At 69.5% G+C, this 15,284-nt stretch overlaps 1 protein-coding gene across 1 annotated transcript; it reads right to left on the reverse strand.

Moving 5' to 3' along the window:
• Nucleotides 1-1,376: 1,376 nt before the first annotated feature.
• Nucleotides 1,377-15,104, reverse strand: PPP1R13L (protein phosphatase 1 regulatory subunit 13 like; the record flags this gene model as incomplete). Its single annotated transcript, XM_055700090.1, is given in 10 exon segments — nt 1,377-1,676; nt 5,262-5,461; nt 8,928-9,094; nt 10,258-10,260; nt 10,492-10,613; nt 10,615-10,623; nt 13,317-13,455; nt 14,661-14,872; nt 14,874-15,033; nt 15,035-15,104. Coding segments are annotated over 10 exon segments (1,121 nt in total), but the record flags the coding sequence as incomplete, so codon positions are not given.
• Nucleotides 15,105-15,284: the final 180 nt, after the last annotated feature.

Here is a 15,284-nt window from a genome sequence, read left to right on the forward strand (position 1 = left end):
CTTGCTCCCCATCCTCAAGGAGCCCCCAAGGGCTCTCCTCACCCTCAAGGAGCCCCCCAAGGACTCTCCCCACATCCAGGGGGATGGAGGGCTCTCGGCAACGTGACCCTGGAGCTGCATCCTTGCTCCGCATCCTCAAGGAACCCCCAAGGGCTCTCCTCACCCTCAAGGAGCCCCCCCAAGGGCTCTCCCCACATCCAGGGTGATGGAGGGCTCTCAGCAACATCAACCTGGAGCTGCGTCCTTGCTCCCCATCCTCAAGGAACCCCCAAGGGCTCTCCTCACCCTCAAGGAGCCCCCCAAGGGCTCTCCCCACATCCAGGGGGATGGAGGGCTCTCAGCAACATCAACCTGGAGCTGCGTCCTTGCTCCCCATCCTCAAGGAACCCCCAAGGGCTCTCCTCACCCTCAAGGAGCCCCCCAAGGGCTCTCCCCACATCCAGGGGGATGGAGGGCTCTCAGCAACATCAACCTGGAGCTGCGTCCTTGCTCCCCATCCTCAAGGAACCCCCAAGGGCTCTCCTCACCCTCAAGGAGCCCCCCAAGGGCTCTCCCCACATCCAGGGGGTTCAGGGCTCTCGGCAACGTGACCCTGGAGCTGCGCCCTTGCTCCCCATCCTCAAGGAGCCCCCAAGGGCTCTCCATACCCTGCTCCCCACATCCAGTGGGATGGAGGGTTCTCAGCAACGTCAGCCTGGAGGGGGGCGTGCAGCCCAGCCGGCAGGGTAGGGGGCTGCGCCGCCAGCATGCTGGGGGGCAGGGGGTCCAACCAGGCTCTGTGCTGCTTGCTGGGCAGCTCCTGATGGACCGCAGCGAGGAGAAGCCGGCTGAGATCCGCAGCGGTGAGTGGGGAGCACGGACTGAAGGGGGTGCCTGGGGGGGGGGGGGGGGGTCTCCGCAGGTGCGGGGGTTCATCCCGGCTCCGTTTCTTTCCTTCAGACCCCGGAGGACGCCAGCGGTGGCTCCATCCTGCTCAGCCCACCTCCATCCTGAGCACCCCCCAAGGATGCGGTGAGCGTGGCGACGCACCCCGCCATCACCCGGCAGAGGTGCAGCTCTCCTCCGGGAAAAGTCTGGAATTCCAGAAAGCTGGAAAAAGGAGCCTGAACCCAGGGGGTCCTTCGTGAGCCGCGAGGAGAGGGGATGGGATGGGTGGTCCCAGCTCCAGCCTTCCCGCGGGTCCCCCATGATCCCGGTGGATGCACAAGCGCCAAGCGGAGCACAGAAGAGTTAAGGGGGCCAGAGGGACCCTGATCAGGGGGTCCCCATCCATGTCACCCCCCGAGCCTGATCAGGGTGACCCCACCTGTGTCACACACAGCCCCCTCCCCCCCACCCGTGCCACAGAGGATGGAGACCACCAGGCGTAGCCAAAGGCTCTTTACTCCCCAAAAAAGCCAACACCGTGGGGTGACACCCACCGTCACCAGGCGGGGGGAGGGGGGGGGACAAGGGGACACGACACCGTGGGGTGGGGGGCACCCCAGTGCCTTGCTCGGACAAAGCGGGGGCGGACGGGTGGGCAGCCGAGGAGGTGGCTTGCCAGCAAGGGGGACCCACACGTCCAAGCGGCTGGGGAGGGGGGAGGGGCAGTGCCAGCTCAGGGCCCCCCACATCTTCAGGGCCCCCCCCCAGCCTCAGACCTTCTTCCGCTGTGGCCGCACCCTGGGGAAGAGCTGGGGGAGGGGAAGAGTGTTAGAGGGAGGGGGTGGGGTGGCCGTGGGTGCTGTGGGACCCCTCTGGGGCCCCGGATCCCCTGCCACGGCCATGGGTTCTGTGGGTGCTCCCCTAGGTGGCTGCGGGACCCCCAGAGGGATGTGGGTGCTGGGGGGGGGGGGGGGGGCTGTGAGACCCCCTTGGGCTGTGGGGTGGCTGTGGGACCCCCTGAGGGATGGGGGTGCTGGGGGGGGGCTGTGGGAGCTCTGGGACCCCCTTGGGCTGGGGGGGGGCTGTGGGACCCCCTGAGGGATGGGTGTGCTGGGAGTGCCCCCCTGGGGCTGTGGGGGGGCTGTGGGACCCCCTGAGGGATGGGGGTGCTGGGGGGGGGGGGCTGTGGGAGCTCTGGGACCCCCTTGGGCTGGGGGGGGGCTGTGGGACCCCCTGAGGGATGGGTGTGCTGGGAGTGCCCCCCTGGGGCTGTGGGGGGGCTGTGGGACCCCCTGAGGGATGGGGGTGCTAGGGGGGGCTGTGGGAGCTGTGGGACCCCCTTTAACTGGGGGGGGGCTGTGGGATCTCCTGAGGGATGGGGGTGCTGGGGGTGCCCCCTGGGGCTGGGGGGGGGCTGTGGGACCCCCTGAGGGATGGGGGTGCTGGGGGTGCCCCCCGGGAGCTGTAGGGGGGCTGTGGGACCCCCTGAGGGATGGGGTTGCTTGGGGGGGGGAGCTGTGGGTGCTGTGGGACCCCCCTGGGGCTGTTGGGGGGCTGTGGGACCCCCTGAGGGATGGGGGGCCTGGGGGTTCCGCCCTGGGGCTGTGGGACCCCCCCGGAGGGATGGGGGTGCTGGGGGCACCATGGGGTGGCTGTGGGACCCCCAGGGGGATGTGGGTGCTGGGGGTGCCCCCCTTGGGCTGTGGGGGGGGCTGTGGGGGCTGTGGGACCCCCAGAGGGATGTGGGTGCTGGGGGTGCCCCCCTGGGGCTGGGGAGGGGGGCTCTGGGTGCTGTGGGACCCCCCTGGGGCTGTGGGGGGGCTGTGGGACCCCCTGAGGGATGGGGGTGCTGGGGGGGGGGAGCTGTGGATGATGTGGGACCCCCCTGGGGCTGTTGGGGGCTGTGGGACCCCCTGAGGGATGGGGGGGCTGGGGGTTCCACCCTGAGGGCTGTGGGACCCCCCCTGAGGGATGGGGGGGCTGGGGGTGCCCCCCTGGGGCTGTGGGGGGGCTGTGGAGGCTGTGGGACCCCCAGGGGGATGTGGGTGCTGGGGGTTCCCCCCTGGGGCTGGGGAGGGGGGCTCTGGGTGCTGTGGGACCCCCCTGGGGCTGTGGGGGGGCTGTGGGACCCCCTGAGGGATGGGGGTGCTGGGGGGGGGGGAGCTGTGGGTGCTGTGGGACCCCCCTGGGGCTGTTGGGGGGCTGTGGGACCCCCTGAGGGATGGGGGGCCTGGGGGTTCCGCCCTGGGGCTGTGGGACCCCCCCCGGAGGGATGGGGGTGCTGTGGGCACCATGGGGTGGCTGAGGGACCCCCAGGGGGATGTGGGTGCGGGGGGTGCCCCCCTTGGGCTGTGGGGGGGCTGTGGGGGCTGTGGGACCCCAGAGGGATGTGGGTGCTGGGGGTGCCCCCCTGGGGCTGGGGAGGGGGGCTCTGGGTGCTGTGGGACCCCCCTGGGGCTGTGGGGGGGCTGTGGGACCCCCTGAGGGACGGGGGTGCTGGGGGGGGGGAGCTGTGGGTGCTGTGGGACCCCCCTGGGGCTGTTGGGGGGCTGTGGGACCCCCTGAGGGATGGGGGGCCTGGGGGTTCCACCCTGAGGGCTGTGGGACCCCCCCTGAGGGATGGGGGTGCTGGGGGTGCCCCCCTTGGGCTGTGGGGGGGCTGTTGAGGCTGTGGGACCCCCAGGGGGATGTGGGTGCTGGGGGTGCCCCCTGGGGCTGGGGAGGGGGGCTCTGGGTGCTGTGGGACCCCCCTGGGGCTGTGGGGGGGCTGTGGGACCCCCTGAGGGATGGGGGTGCTGGGGGGGGGGAGCTGTGGGTGCTGTGGGACCCCCCTGGGGCTGTTGGGGGGCTGTGGGACCCCCTGAGGGATGGGGGGCCTGGGTGTTCCGCCCTGGGGCTGTGGGACCCCCCCCGGAGGGATGGGGGTGCTGTGGGCACCATGGGGTGGCTGTGGGACCCCCAGGGGGATGTGGGTGCTGGGGGTGCCCCCCTTGGGCTGTGGGGGGGCTGTGGGTGCTGTGGGACCCCCCTGGGACCATGGGCACTGTGGGACCCCCAGAGGGATGGGGGTGCTGGGGGTGCCCCCCTGGGGCTGGGGAGGGGGGCTCTGGGTGCTGTGGGACCCCCCTGGGGCTGTGGGGGGGCTGTGGGACCCCCTGAGGGATGGGGGTGCTGGGGGTGCCCTCCTGGGGCTGGGGGGGGGGGGCTGTGGGTGCTGTGGGACCCCCCTGGGGCTGTGGGGTGGCTGTGGGACCCCCAGGGGGATGTGGGTGCTGGGGGTGCCCCCCTTGGGCTGTGGGGGGGGTTGTGGGACCCCCTAAGTGATGGGGGTGCTGGGGAGGGGGGGGGCGCTGTGGGCACTGTGGGACCCCCCTGGGGCTGTTGGGGGGCTGTGGGGGCTGTGGAACCCCCTGAGGGATGTGGGTGCTGGAGGTGCCCCCCTGGGGATGGCAGGGGGGGCTGTGGGTGCTGTGGGACCCCCCTGGGGCTGGGGGGGGGCTGTGGGACCCCCAGAGGGATGTGGGTGCTGGGGGTGCCCCCCTTGGGCTGTGGGGGGGTTGTGGGACCCCCTAAGTGATGGGGGTGCTGGGGAGGGGGGGGCGCTGTGGGCACTGTGGGACCCCCCTGGGGCTGTTGGGGGGCTGTGGAACCCCCTGAGGGATGTGGGTGCTGTGGGTGCCCCCCTGGGGATGGCAGGGGGGGCTGTGGGTGCTGTGGGACCCCCCTGGGGCTGTGGGGTGGCTGTGGGACCCCCTGGAGGGATGTGGGTGCTGGGGGTGCCCCCCTTGGGCTGTGGGGGGGTTGTGGGACCCCCTAAGTGATGGGGGTGCTGGGGAGGGGGGGGGCGCTGTGGGCACTGTGGGACCCCCCTGGGGCTGTTGGGGGGCTGTGGGGGCTGTGGAACCCCCTGAGGGATGTGGGTGCTGTGGGTGCCCCCCTGGGGATGGCAGGGGGGGCTGTGGGTGCTGTGGGACCCCCCTGGGGCTGGGGGGGGGGGCTGTGGGACCCCCAGAGGGATGTGGGTGCTGGGGGTGCCCCCCTCGGGCTGTGGGGGGGCTGTGGAACCCCCTGAGGGATGTGGGTGCTGTGGGTGCCCCCCTGGGGATGGCAGGGGGGGCTGTGGGTGCTGTGGGACCCCCCTGGGGCTGTGGGACCCCCTGGAGGGATGTGGGTGCTGGGAGTGTCCCCTTGGGGCTGAGGGGGACTGTGGGGGCTGTGGGACCCCCCCTGAGGGATGTGGGTGCTGGGGGTGCCCCCCTTGGGCTGGGGGGGGGGGGCTGTGGGACCCCCAGAGGGATGTGGGTGCCGGGGGTGCCCCCCCGGGGCCGTTGGGTGGCTGTGGGGGCTGTGGAACCCCCCTGGGCCCGCGGGCGCTGCGAGACCCCTCGACTCACCCCAAAATAGTTGCGGGGGACGTAGCCCTCGTGGCCGTAGAGGGACCCCCACCACCAGTCGAGCTCCTCCTGGGGCTGGCGGCGCAGCACGGTGACGGGCTCGCCCTCGCGGAAGGACAGCTCGTCCCCGAACTCGGCGCTGTAGTCCCACAGCGCGTAGACCACCCCGCTGTTCAGCACCCCCATGCTCTGCTCCACCTCTGGGGGACGCGGGGGTCAGCACCCCGACCCCCCCGGCACCCCCCGGCCGGCCGCACCCCAAAACCTGAAACCCCCCCCAGCACCCAGTACACATAACCTGCCCGGTAACCCCTCCCAGTACACGTAGCTCCTCTCCCAGTACCCCTAACCTGCCCGGTAACCCCTCCCAGTACACGTATCTCCTCTCCCAGTACCCATAACCTGCGCAGTAACCCCTCCCAGTACCCATAACCCGCCCAGTAACCCCTCCCAGTACACATATCTCCTCTCCCAGTACCCCTAACCTGCCCGGTAACCCCTCCCAGTACACATATCTCCTCTCCCAGTACCCCTAACCTGCGCAGTAACCCCTCCCAGTACCCATAACCCGCCCAGTAACCACTCCCAGTACACGTATCTCCTCTCCCAGTACCCCTAACCTGCGCAGTAACCCCTCCCAGTACACATAGCTCCTCTCCCAGTTCCTGTAACCTGCCCGGTAACCCCTCCCAGTACACATATCTCCTCTCCCAGTACACATAACCCGCCCAGTAACCCCTCCCAGTACACATAACCCGCGCAGTAACCCCTCCCAGTACCCCTAACCTGTGCAGTAACCCCTCCCAGTACACATATCTCCTCTCCCAGTACCCCTAACCTGCGCAGTAACCCCTCCCAGTACACATAGCTCCTCTCCCAGTTCCTGTAACCTGCCCGGTAACCCCTCCCAGTACACGTATCTCCCCTCCCAGTACCCATAACCTGCCCGGTAACCCCTCCCAGTACACGTAGCTCCTCTCCCAGTACCCGTAACCTGCCCGGTAACCCCTCCCAGTACACGTATCTCCTCTCCCAGTACACATAACCCGCCCAGTAACCCCTCCCAGTACACATAACCCGCCCAGTAACCCCTCCCAGTACACATATCTCCTCTCCCAGTACCCCTAACCTGCCCGGTAACCCCTCCCAGTACACATATCTCCTCTCCCAGTACCCCTAACCTGCGCAGTAACCCCTCCCAGTACCCATAACCCGCCCAGTAACCACTCCAGTACACGTATCTCCTCTCCCAGTACCCCTAACCTGCGCAGTAACCCCTCCCAGTACACATAGCTCCTCTCCCAGTTCCTGTAACCTGCCCGGTAACCCCTCCCAGTACACATATCTCCTCTCCCAGTACACATAACCCGCCCAGTAACCCCTCCCAGTACACATAACCCGCGCAGTAACCCCTCCCAGTACCCCTAACCTGTGCAGTAACCCCTCCCAGTACACATATCTCCTCTCCCAGTACACATAACCTGCGCAGTAACCCCCTCCCAGTACACGTATCTCCTCTCCCAGTTCCTGTAACCTGCCCGGTAACCCCTCCCAGTACACGTATCTCCTCTCCCAGTACCCGTAACCTGCCCGGTAACCCCTCCCAGTACACATATCTCCTCTCCCAGTACCCGTAACCTGCCCGGTAACCCCTCCCAGTACACGTATCTCCTCTCCCCAGTACACATAACCCGCCCAGTAACCCCTCCCAGTACCCCTAACCTGCGCAGTAACCCCTCCCAGTACCCGTAACCTGCCCGGTAACCCCTCCCAGTACACGTATCTCCTCTCCCAGTACCCATAACCTGCGCAGTAACCCCTCCCAGTACCCATAACCCACCCAGTAACCCCTCCCAGTACACGTATCTCCTCTCCCAGTACCCGTAACCTGCCCGGTAACCCCTCCCAGTACACGTATCTCCTCTCCCAGTACCCCTAACCTGTGCAGTAACCCCTCCCAGTACACATAGCTCCTCTCCAAGTACCCGTAACCTGCCCGGTAACCCCTCCCAGTACACGTATCTCCTCTCCCAGTACACATAACCCGCCCAGTAACCCCTCCCAGTACCCCTAACCCGCCCAGTAACCCCCTCCCAGTACCCGTAACCTGCCCGGTAACCCCTCCCAGTACACGTATCTCCTCTCCAGTACCCCTAACCTGCCCGGTAACCCCTCCCAGTACACGTATCTCCTCTCCCAGTACCCGTAACCTGCCCGGTAACCCCTCCCAGTACACGTATCTCCTCTCCCAGTACCCGTAACCTGCCCGGTAACCCCTCCCAGTACACGTATCTCCTCTCCCAGTACCCGTAACCTGCCCGGTAACCCCTCCCAGTACACGTATCTCCTCTCCCAGTACCCGTAACCTGCCCGGTAACCCCCTCCCAGTACACGTATCTCCTCTCCCAGTACACATAACCCGCCCAGTAACCCCTCCCAGTACACATAACCTGCCCAGTAACCCCTCCCAGTACACCTAACCCGCCCAGTAACCCCTCCCAGTACCCCTAACCTGCGCAGTAACCCCTCCCAGTACACGTATCTCCTCTCCCAGTACCCATAACCCGCCCAGTAACCCCTCCCAGTACACATAACCCGCCCAGTAACCCCTCGCAGTACACATAACCCCCCGCCCAGTAACCCCTCCCAGTACACATAACCTGCCCAGTAACCCCTCCCAGTACCCATAACCTGCCCAGTAACCCCTCCCAGTACCCATAACCTGTGCAAAAACCCCTCCCAGTACCCCTAACCTGTGCAGTAACCCCTCCCAGTACACATAGCTCCTCTCCCAGTACACATAACCCGCCCAGTAACCCCTCCCAGTACACGTATCTCCTCTCCCAGTACCCATAACCTGCGCAGTAACCCCTCCCAGTACACATATCTCCTCTCCCAGTACCCATAACCTGCGCAGTAACCCCTCCCAGTACACATAGCTCCTCTCCCAGTACACATAACCCGCCCAGTAACCCCTCCCAGTACACATAACCCGCCCAGTAACCCCTCCCAGTACACATAACCCACCCAGTAACCCCTCCCAGCACCAACCCCTCTATTCCCAGCCCGCCCCCTCCATTGCCCCCATTGCTCCCAGTGCTCCCAGTGCCCCCATTGCCCCCAGTGCTCCCAGTGCCCCCATTGTCCCCAGTGCCCCCAATGCCCCCATTGTTCCCAGTGCCCCCAGTGCCCCCATTGTCCCCAGTGCCCCCAGTACCCCCATTGTTCCCATTGCCCCCAATGCCCCCCATTGTCCCCAGTGCCCCCATTGCTCCCATTACCCCCATTGCCCCCAGTGCTCCCAGTGCCCCCAGTGCTCCCAATGCCCCCATTGCTCCCAGTGCTCCCATTGCCCCCAGTGCTCCCATTGCCCCCAGTGCTCCCAGTGCCCCCAGTGCTCCCAGTGCCCCCAGTGCTCCCATTGTTCCCAGTGCCCCCAATGCCCCCATTGTCCCCATTGTCCCCAGTGCCCCCAGTGCCCCCAGTGCCCCCATTGTCCCCAGTGCCCCAGTGCTCCCCATTGCCCCAGTGCTCCCAGTGCCCCCATTGTCCCCATTACCCCCAGTGCCCCAGTGCTCCCATTGCCCCCAGTGCTCCCAGTGCCCCCCATTGTCCCCAGTGCCCCAGTGCTCCCAGTGCCCCCAGTGCCCCCAGTGCCCCCCGTACCGGTGAGGTAGTTGTAGCAGTCCGCGTAGCCCTGCCGGTAGGGGTCGCACTTCTCCACGGCCAGGCTGCCGTCGCTGCTGGTGGTGGCGAAGATGGCGGCACCGTGGCGCACGAGGGCCACGCACACCCCCGTGTCGTTGCACGAGGCCGCGCAGTGCAGCGGGGTCCTGGGGGGGGGGGGGGGGGGGAGGGGGGCTCCGCTGAGACACACACCCCCCTCCCCCACCCCAGTGATCGCTCCATGACAAGGGGGTGGGGGTCCCCTGTGTCCCCCCATCCCCCATCGCTCAGGGCACTGGGGGGGGTTACCGGGGTCCCCAGCCCCCCAGGGTGGGTGGGGGGGGTCCCTGTCCCCATCCCACAGCTCTGGGGTCCCCCACCCCCTCTCATGGGGGTCCCCATCCCCGTCCCACCAGCCGTGGCCGTGGGGTCCCCGCCACCCCCCACCCCCATGGGGGTCCCCGTCCCACCAGCTGTGGCTGTGGGGTCCCCGCCACCCCCCCACCCCCCCCATGGGGGTCCCCGTCCCACCAGCTGTGCCCCCCGCCACCCCCCACCCCCCGGGGGTCCCCATCCCACCAGCTGTGGCCGTGGGGGTCCCCGCCACCCCCCACCCCCCCCATGGGGGTCCCCCGTCCCACCAGCTGTGGCCCCCCTGCCACCCCCACCCCCCCCGGGGGTCCCCGTCCCACCAGCTGTGCCCCCCGCCACCCCCACCCCCCCGGGGGTCCCCATCCCACCAGCTGTGGCCGTGGGGTCCCCGCCACCCCCACCCCCCCCATGGGGGTCCCCCGCCCCACCAGCTGTGGCCCCCCCTGCCACCCCCACCCCCCCCGGGGGTCCCCGTCCCACCAGCTGTGGCCGTGGGGTCCCCGCCACCCCCCACCCCCCCCGGGGGTCCCCGTCCCACCAGCCGTGGCCGTGGGGTCCCCGCCACCCCCCCACCCCCCATGGGGGTCCCCGTCCCACCAGCCGTGGCCGTGGGGTCCCCCGCCCCCCCCCACCCCCCCCCATGGGGGTCCCCCGTCCCCGTCCCACCAGCCGTGGCCGTGGGGTCCCCGCCACCCCCCACCCCCCATGGGGGTCCCCGTCCCACCAGCTGTGGCTGTGGGGTCCCCGCCACCCCCACCCCCCCCATGGGGGTCCCCGTCCCACCAGCCGTGGCCGTGGGGTCCCCGCCACGCCCACACCCCCCCATGGGGGTCCCCGTCCCACCAGCTGTGCCCCCCGCCACCCCCACCCCCCCCATGGGGGTCCCCGTCCCACCAAGCTCTGGCCGTGGGGTCCCCCGCCAACGCCCACACCCCCCCCATGGGGGTCCCCGTCCCACCAGCTGTGCCCCCCGCCACCCCCACCCCCCCGGGGGTCCCCGTCCCACCAGCCCGTGGCCGTGGGGTCCCCCGCCACCCCCCCACCCCCCCGGGGGTCCCCGTCCCACCAGCCGTGGCCGTGGGGTCCCCGCCCCCCCCCACCCCCCCCATGGGGGTCCCCGTCCCACCAGCCGTGGCCGTGGGGTCCCCGCCACCCCCACCCCCCCGGGGGTCCCCGTCCCCGTCCCACCAGCCCGTGGCTGTCGGGGGAGTTGACGTTGGCGCCGCTGGCGATGAGGAAGTCCACGATGGCGTAGTTGGCGCCGCAGATGGCGTTGTGCAGCGCGGTGATGCCCTCGTCGTTGGGCTGGCTGGGGGTCGTTCAGCTGGGGGGGGGGGGGGGGGGGGACACGGGTCACCCTGCTGTCACCCCCCTGCCACCCCACTGCCACCCACTGCCACCCCACTGCCACCCCACTGCCACCCCCCTGTCACCCACTGCACCCCGTCACCCCACTGCCCACCCCCTGCCACCCCACTGCCACCCCACTGCCACCCCCGTCACCCCACTGCCACCCCCCGTCACCCCACTGCCACCCCACTGCCACCCCCCTGCCACCCCCTGCCAACCCACTGCCACCCCCGTCACCCCACTGCCACCCCCTGTCACCCCCCTGCCACCACCCTGCCATCCCACGTCACCCCACTGCCACCCCCTGCCACCCCTGTCACCCCACTGCCACCCCCGTCACCCCCACTGCCACCCCTTGTTACCCCCGTCACCCCCTGCCATCCCAGTGCCACCCACTGCCACCCCCTGTCACCCCACTGCCACCCCTTGTTACCCCCGTCACCCCCTGCCATCCCACTGCCACCCCCCCTGTCACCCCACTGCCACCCCACTGCCACCCCCTGCCATCCCCTGTCACCCCACTGCCACCCCCTGTCACCCCACTGCCACCCCACTGCCACCCCCACTGCCAACCCCTGCCACCCCCTGCCACCCCCTGCCATCCCACTGCCACCCCCTGCCATCCCAGTGCCACCCACTGTCACCCCCCTGCCACCCCCTGCCATCCCCTGTCACCCCACTGCCACCCCACTGCCACCCCACTGCCATCCCCAAGCAACAAGCACATCGCTCTCCCTGTCCCCAGTGTCCCCAACGTCCCCCCTCGGCCACCCTGTCCCCAATGTCGCCACCCTGTCCCCAATGTCCCGCCTCAGCCACCCTGTCCCCAATGTCACCAGCCCTCGTCCCTGCCACCCTGTCCCCAACGTCCCCCCCTCAGCCACCCTGTCCCCAATCTCACCACCCTGTCCCCAATGTCCCCGCCTCGGCCACCCTGTCCCCATTGTCACCAATGCCCCATTGTCCCACCTTGGCCTCCCTGTCCCCAATGTCCCTCCTCAGCCACCCTGTCCCCAATGTCCCCCCTCAGCCACCCTGTCCCCAATGTCCCCCCTCAGCCACCCTGTCCCCATTGTCACCAATGCCCCATTGTCCCACCTTGGCCTCCCTGTCCCCAATGTCCCCCCTCAGCCACCCTGTCCCCAATGTCCCCAGCCCTCGTCCCTGCCACCCTGTCCCAAATGTCCCCAACGTCCCACCTCAACCACCCCTGCCCCAAATGTCCCCATTGTCCCCCCCTCAACCACCCTGTCCCCAACGTCCCACCTCGGCCACCCTGTCCCCAATGTCCCCATTGTCCCCCCTCAGCCAACCTGTCCCCAATGTCACCAGCCCTCGTCCCTGCCACCCTGTCCCCAACGTCCCCCCTCAGCCACCCTGTCCCCAATCTCGCCACCCTGTCCCCAATGTCCCGCCTCAGCCACCCTGTCCCCAATGTCCCGCCTCGGCCACCCTGTCCCCATTGTCGCCAATGCCCCATTGTCCCACCTTGGCCTCCCTGTCCCCAATGTCCCCTCTCGGCCACCCTGTCCCCAATGTCCCCCCTCGGCCACCCTGTCCCCAATGTCCCCAGCCCTCGTCCCTGCCACCCTGTCACAAATGTCCCCAACGTCCCACCTCAACCACCCTGCCCCAAATGTCCCCCAACGTCCCCCCTCAACCACCCTGTCCCCAATGTCCCACCTCGGCCACCCTGTCCCCAACATCCCCCCTCGGCCACCCTGGTCCCCCAGCATCCCACCTCAGCCACCCTGTCCCCAATGTCCCCATTGTCCCCCCTCAGCCAACCTGTCCCCAATGTCGCCAGCCCTCGTCCCTGCCACTCTGTCCCAAATGTCCCCAACATCCCACCTCAACCACCCTGCCCCCAACGTCCCACCTCGGCACCCTGTCCCCAATGTCACCAGCCCTTGTCCCTGCCCCTGTCCCCAATGTCCCTGCCACCCTGTCCCCAACGTCCCACCTCGGCCACCCTGTCCCCAACGTCCCCCCCTCAGCCACCCTGTCCCCAATGTCCCCCCCTCAGCCACCCTGTCCCCAATGTCCCCCAGCCCTCGTCCCTGCCACCCTGTCCCCAATGTCCCTCCTCAGCCACCCTGTCCCCAATGTCCCCCCTCAGCCACCCTGTCCCCATTGTCCCCAATGTCCCCCCTCAAGACACCCTGTCCCCAATGTCACCAGCCCTCGTCCCTGCCACGCTGTCACCAAATGTCCCCAACATCCCACCTCAACCACCCTGTCCCCAACGTCCCACCCTCGGCCACCCTGTCCCCAATGTCCCCCAGCCCTCATCCCTGCCACCCTGTCCCAAATGTCCCCAACGTCCCACCTCGGCCACTCTGTCCCCAATGTCCCCCCTCAGCCACCCTGTCCCCCAATGTCCCCCCTCAGCCCACCCTGTCCCCAATGTCGCCAGCCCTCGTCCCTGCCACCCTGTCCCCAATGTCCCCCCTCGGCCACCCTGTCCCCAATGTCACCACCCTGTCCCCAATGTCCCCCCTCGGCCACCCTGTCCCCAATGTCACCACCCTGTCCCCAATGTCCCCCATCGGCCACCCTGTCCCCAGTGTCCCCCCCTCGGCCACCCTGTCCCCAGTGTCGCCAATGCCCCATTGTCCCACCTTGGCCTCCCTGTCCCCAATGTCCCCAATGTCCCCAGTGTCCCACCTCGGCCACCGCCTGCTGCACCACGTCCAGCTCCCCGGTCAGGGCCGCATCCAGCAGCAGCACCAGGGGGTTCAGGCGCACGCGGGCCCCCGGGGCGTCTGCGGGGCGAGGAGGGGTCGCGCAGGGCCGAGCGACGCTCCTGCGGCAGCCAGGGCGTCAGGGGGACCTTGGGGACACCCCCTGGGGCAGCCGGTGCTGGACGGCACCCAGGGGACCTTGGCGACATCGTTGGGGCACCCGGAGGACCTTGGGGACATCGCTATGGGGCACCCGAGGGACATTGGGGACACCATGGGGGCACCCGGGGGACCTTGGGGACATTGCCCGTGGCACCCAGGGGACCCTGGGGACATAGCTGGGGGACACCAGGGACCATGTGGCACCCTGAGGGTCTCCAAGGGCCACCAGGCACCCTGTGGCACTTCTGGGGACACCGGGGGACACCAGGGGACACCAAGCACCCTGTGGCACCCTGGGGGTCTCCAAGGGCCACCAGCCACCCTGTGGCACCTCTGGGGGTCTCCAAGGGCCACCAGCCACCCTGTGGCACCTCGGGGGACACTGGGGGACACCAGCCACCCTGTGGCACCCTGGGGGGCTCCAAGGGCCACCAGCCACCCTGTGGCACCCTGGGGGGCTCCAAGGGCCACCAGACACCCTGTGGCACCTCTGGGGGGCTCCAAGGGCCACCAGCCACCCTGTGGCACCTCGGGGGACACCTGGGGGACACCAGGCACCATGTGGCACCCTGGGGTCTCCAAGGGCCACCAGCCACCCTGTGGCACCCTGGGGGGCTCCAAGGGCCACCAGCCACCCTGTGGCACCTCTGGGGGGTCTCCAAGGGCCACCAGGCACCCTGTGGCACCCTGGGGGGGGACACGGGGGGACACCAGGCACCATGTGGCACCCTGGGGTCTCCAAGGGCCACCAGCCACCCTGTGGCACCCTGGGGGTCTCCAAGGGCCATCAGCCACCCTGTGGCACCTCTGGGGGGTCTCCAAGGGCCACCAGGCACCCTGTGGCACCCTGGGGGGGGACACTGGGGGACACCAGGCACCATGTGGCACCCTGGGGTCTCCAAGGGCCACCGGGCACCCTGTGGCACCTCTGGGGACACCAGGGGACACCACCCACCCTGTGGCACCCTGGGGGTCCTCCAAGGGCCACCAGCCACCCTGTGGCACCCGAGGGGTCTCCAAGGGCCACCACCCACCCTGTGGTGCCCTGGGGGTCTCCAAGAGCCACTGGGCACCCTGTGGCATCTCTGGGGACACCACCCACCCTGTGACCCCCCTGGGGGTCTCCAAGGGCCCCCAGCCCCCCCGTGACACTTCGTGTACTCACCGTGGCGGGCGGGGGGCTGCCGGGGGCCGGAGGGTGGGGGGCTCTGAGGGTTCTCGGGGACCCCCGGGGCGGGAGGTGACATCTCGGGCGAGGCGGCGGCGGTGTCCCCCGGGAGGGGGGGTTCGTCGCGGCGGGGGGGGGCGGTGGAGGAGGCGGGTGATGAGCTGCTGGTACTGGCGGGTGCGGGTGGGGGGCAGGGTGGGGGGGGGGGCACTGCTCCATGGAGCCGCGGCGTTTGAGGGGTCGCGGCATCTCGGCCAGGACCCGGGCCACCTCCTGGAACTCGGGGTCCCGTTGGGCTTCGGGGGGCAGGAGGGGCTGGAGGCGCGTGGGGCTGAGGGGGCGTTGCAGCCCCTCCCCCCTCCCCCCCCTGCAGCAGCCCCTCCAGCTCCGGCTCCGGCTCCGCGGAGATGGGGTCCGGGGTGGGGGGGGGGCGGCCACATCCTACGGAAAGGGAGGGGGGGGGGTGGTTAGAGCACCGCGAGGTAACACCTGGGGGGGTCACCCAGAGAGCCCCACCCCCCCACCCCAACCCCCGGCAGGCTGCAGCCCCCCCAAACCCACCCCCCCCAGCCCTCCCCATCACCCCTATTGTAGTCCCCCCACCCCCACTACGCTGCAGCC

Source organism: Falco cherrug (genome assembly GCF_023634085.1).
Source record: "Falco cherrug isolate bFalChe1 chromosome 22 unlocalized genomic scaffold, bFalChe1.pri SUPER_22_unloc_1, whole genome shotgun sequence".
Lineage (NCBI taxonomy): Eukaryota > Metazoa > Chordata > Aves > Falconiformes > Falconidae > Falco > Falco cherrug.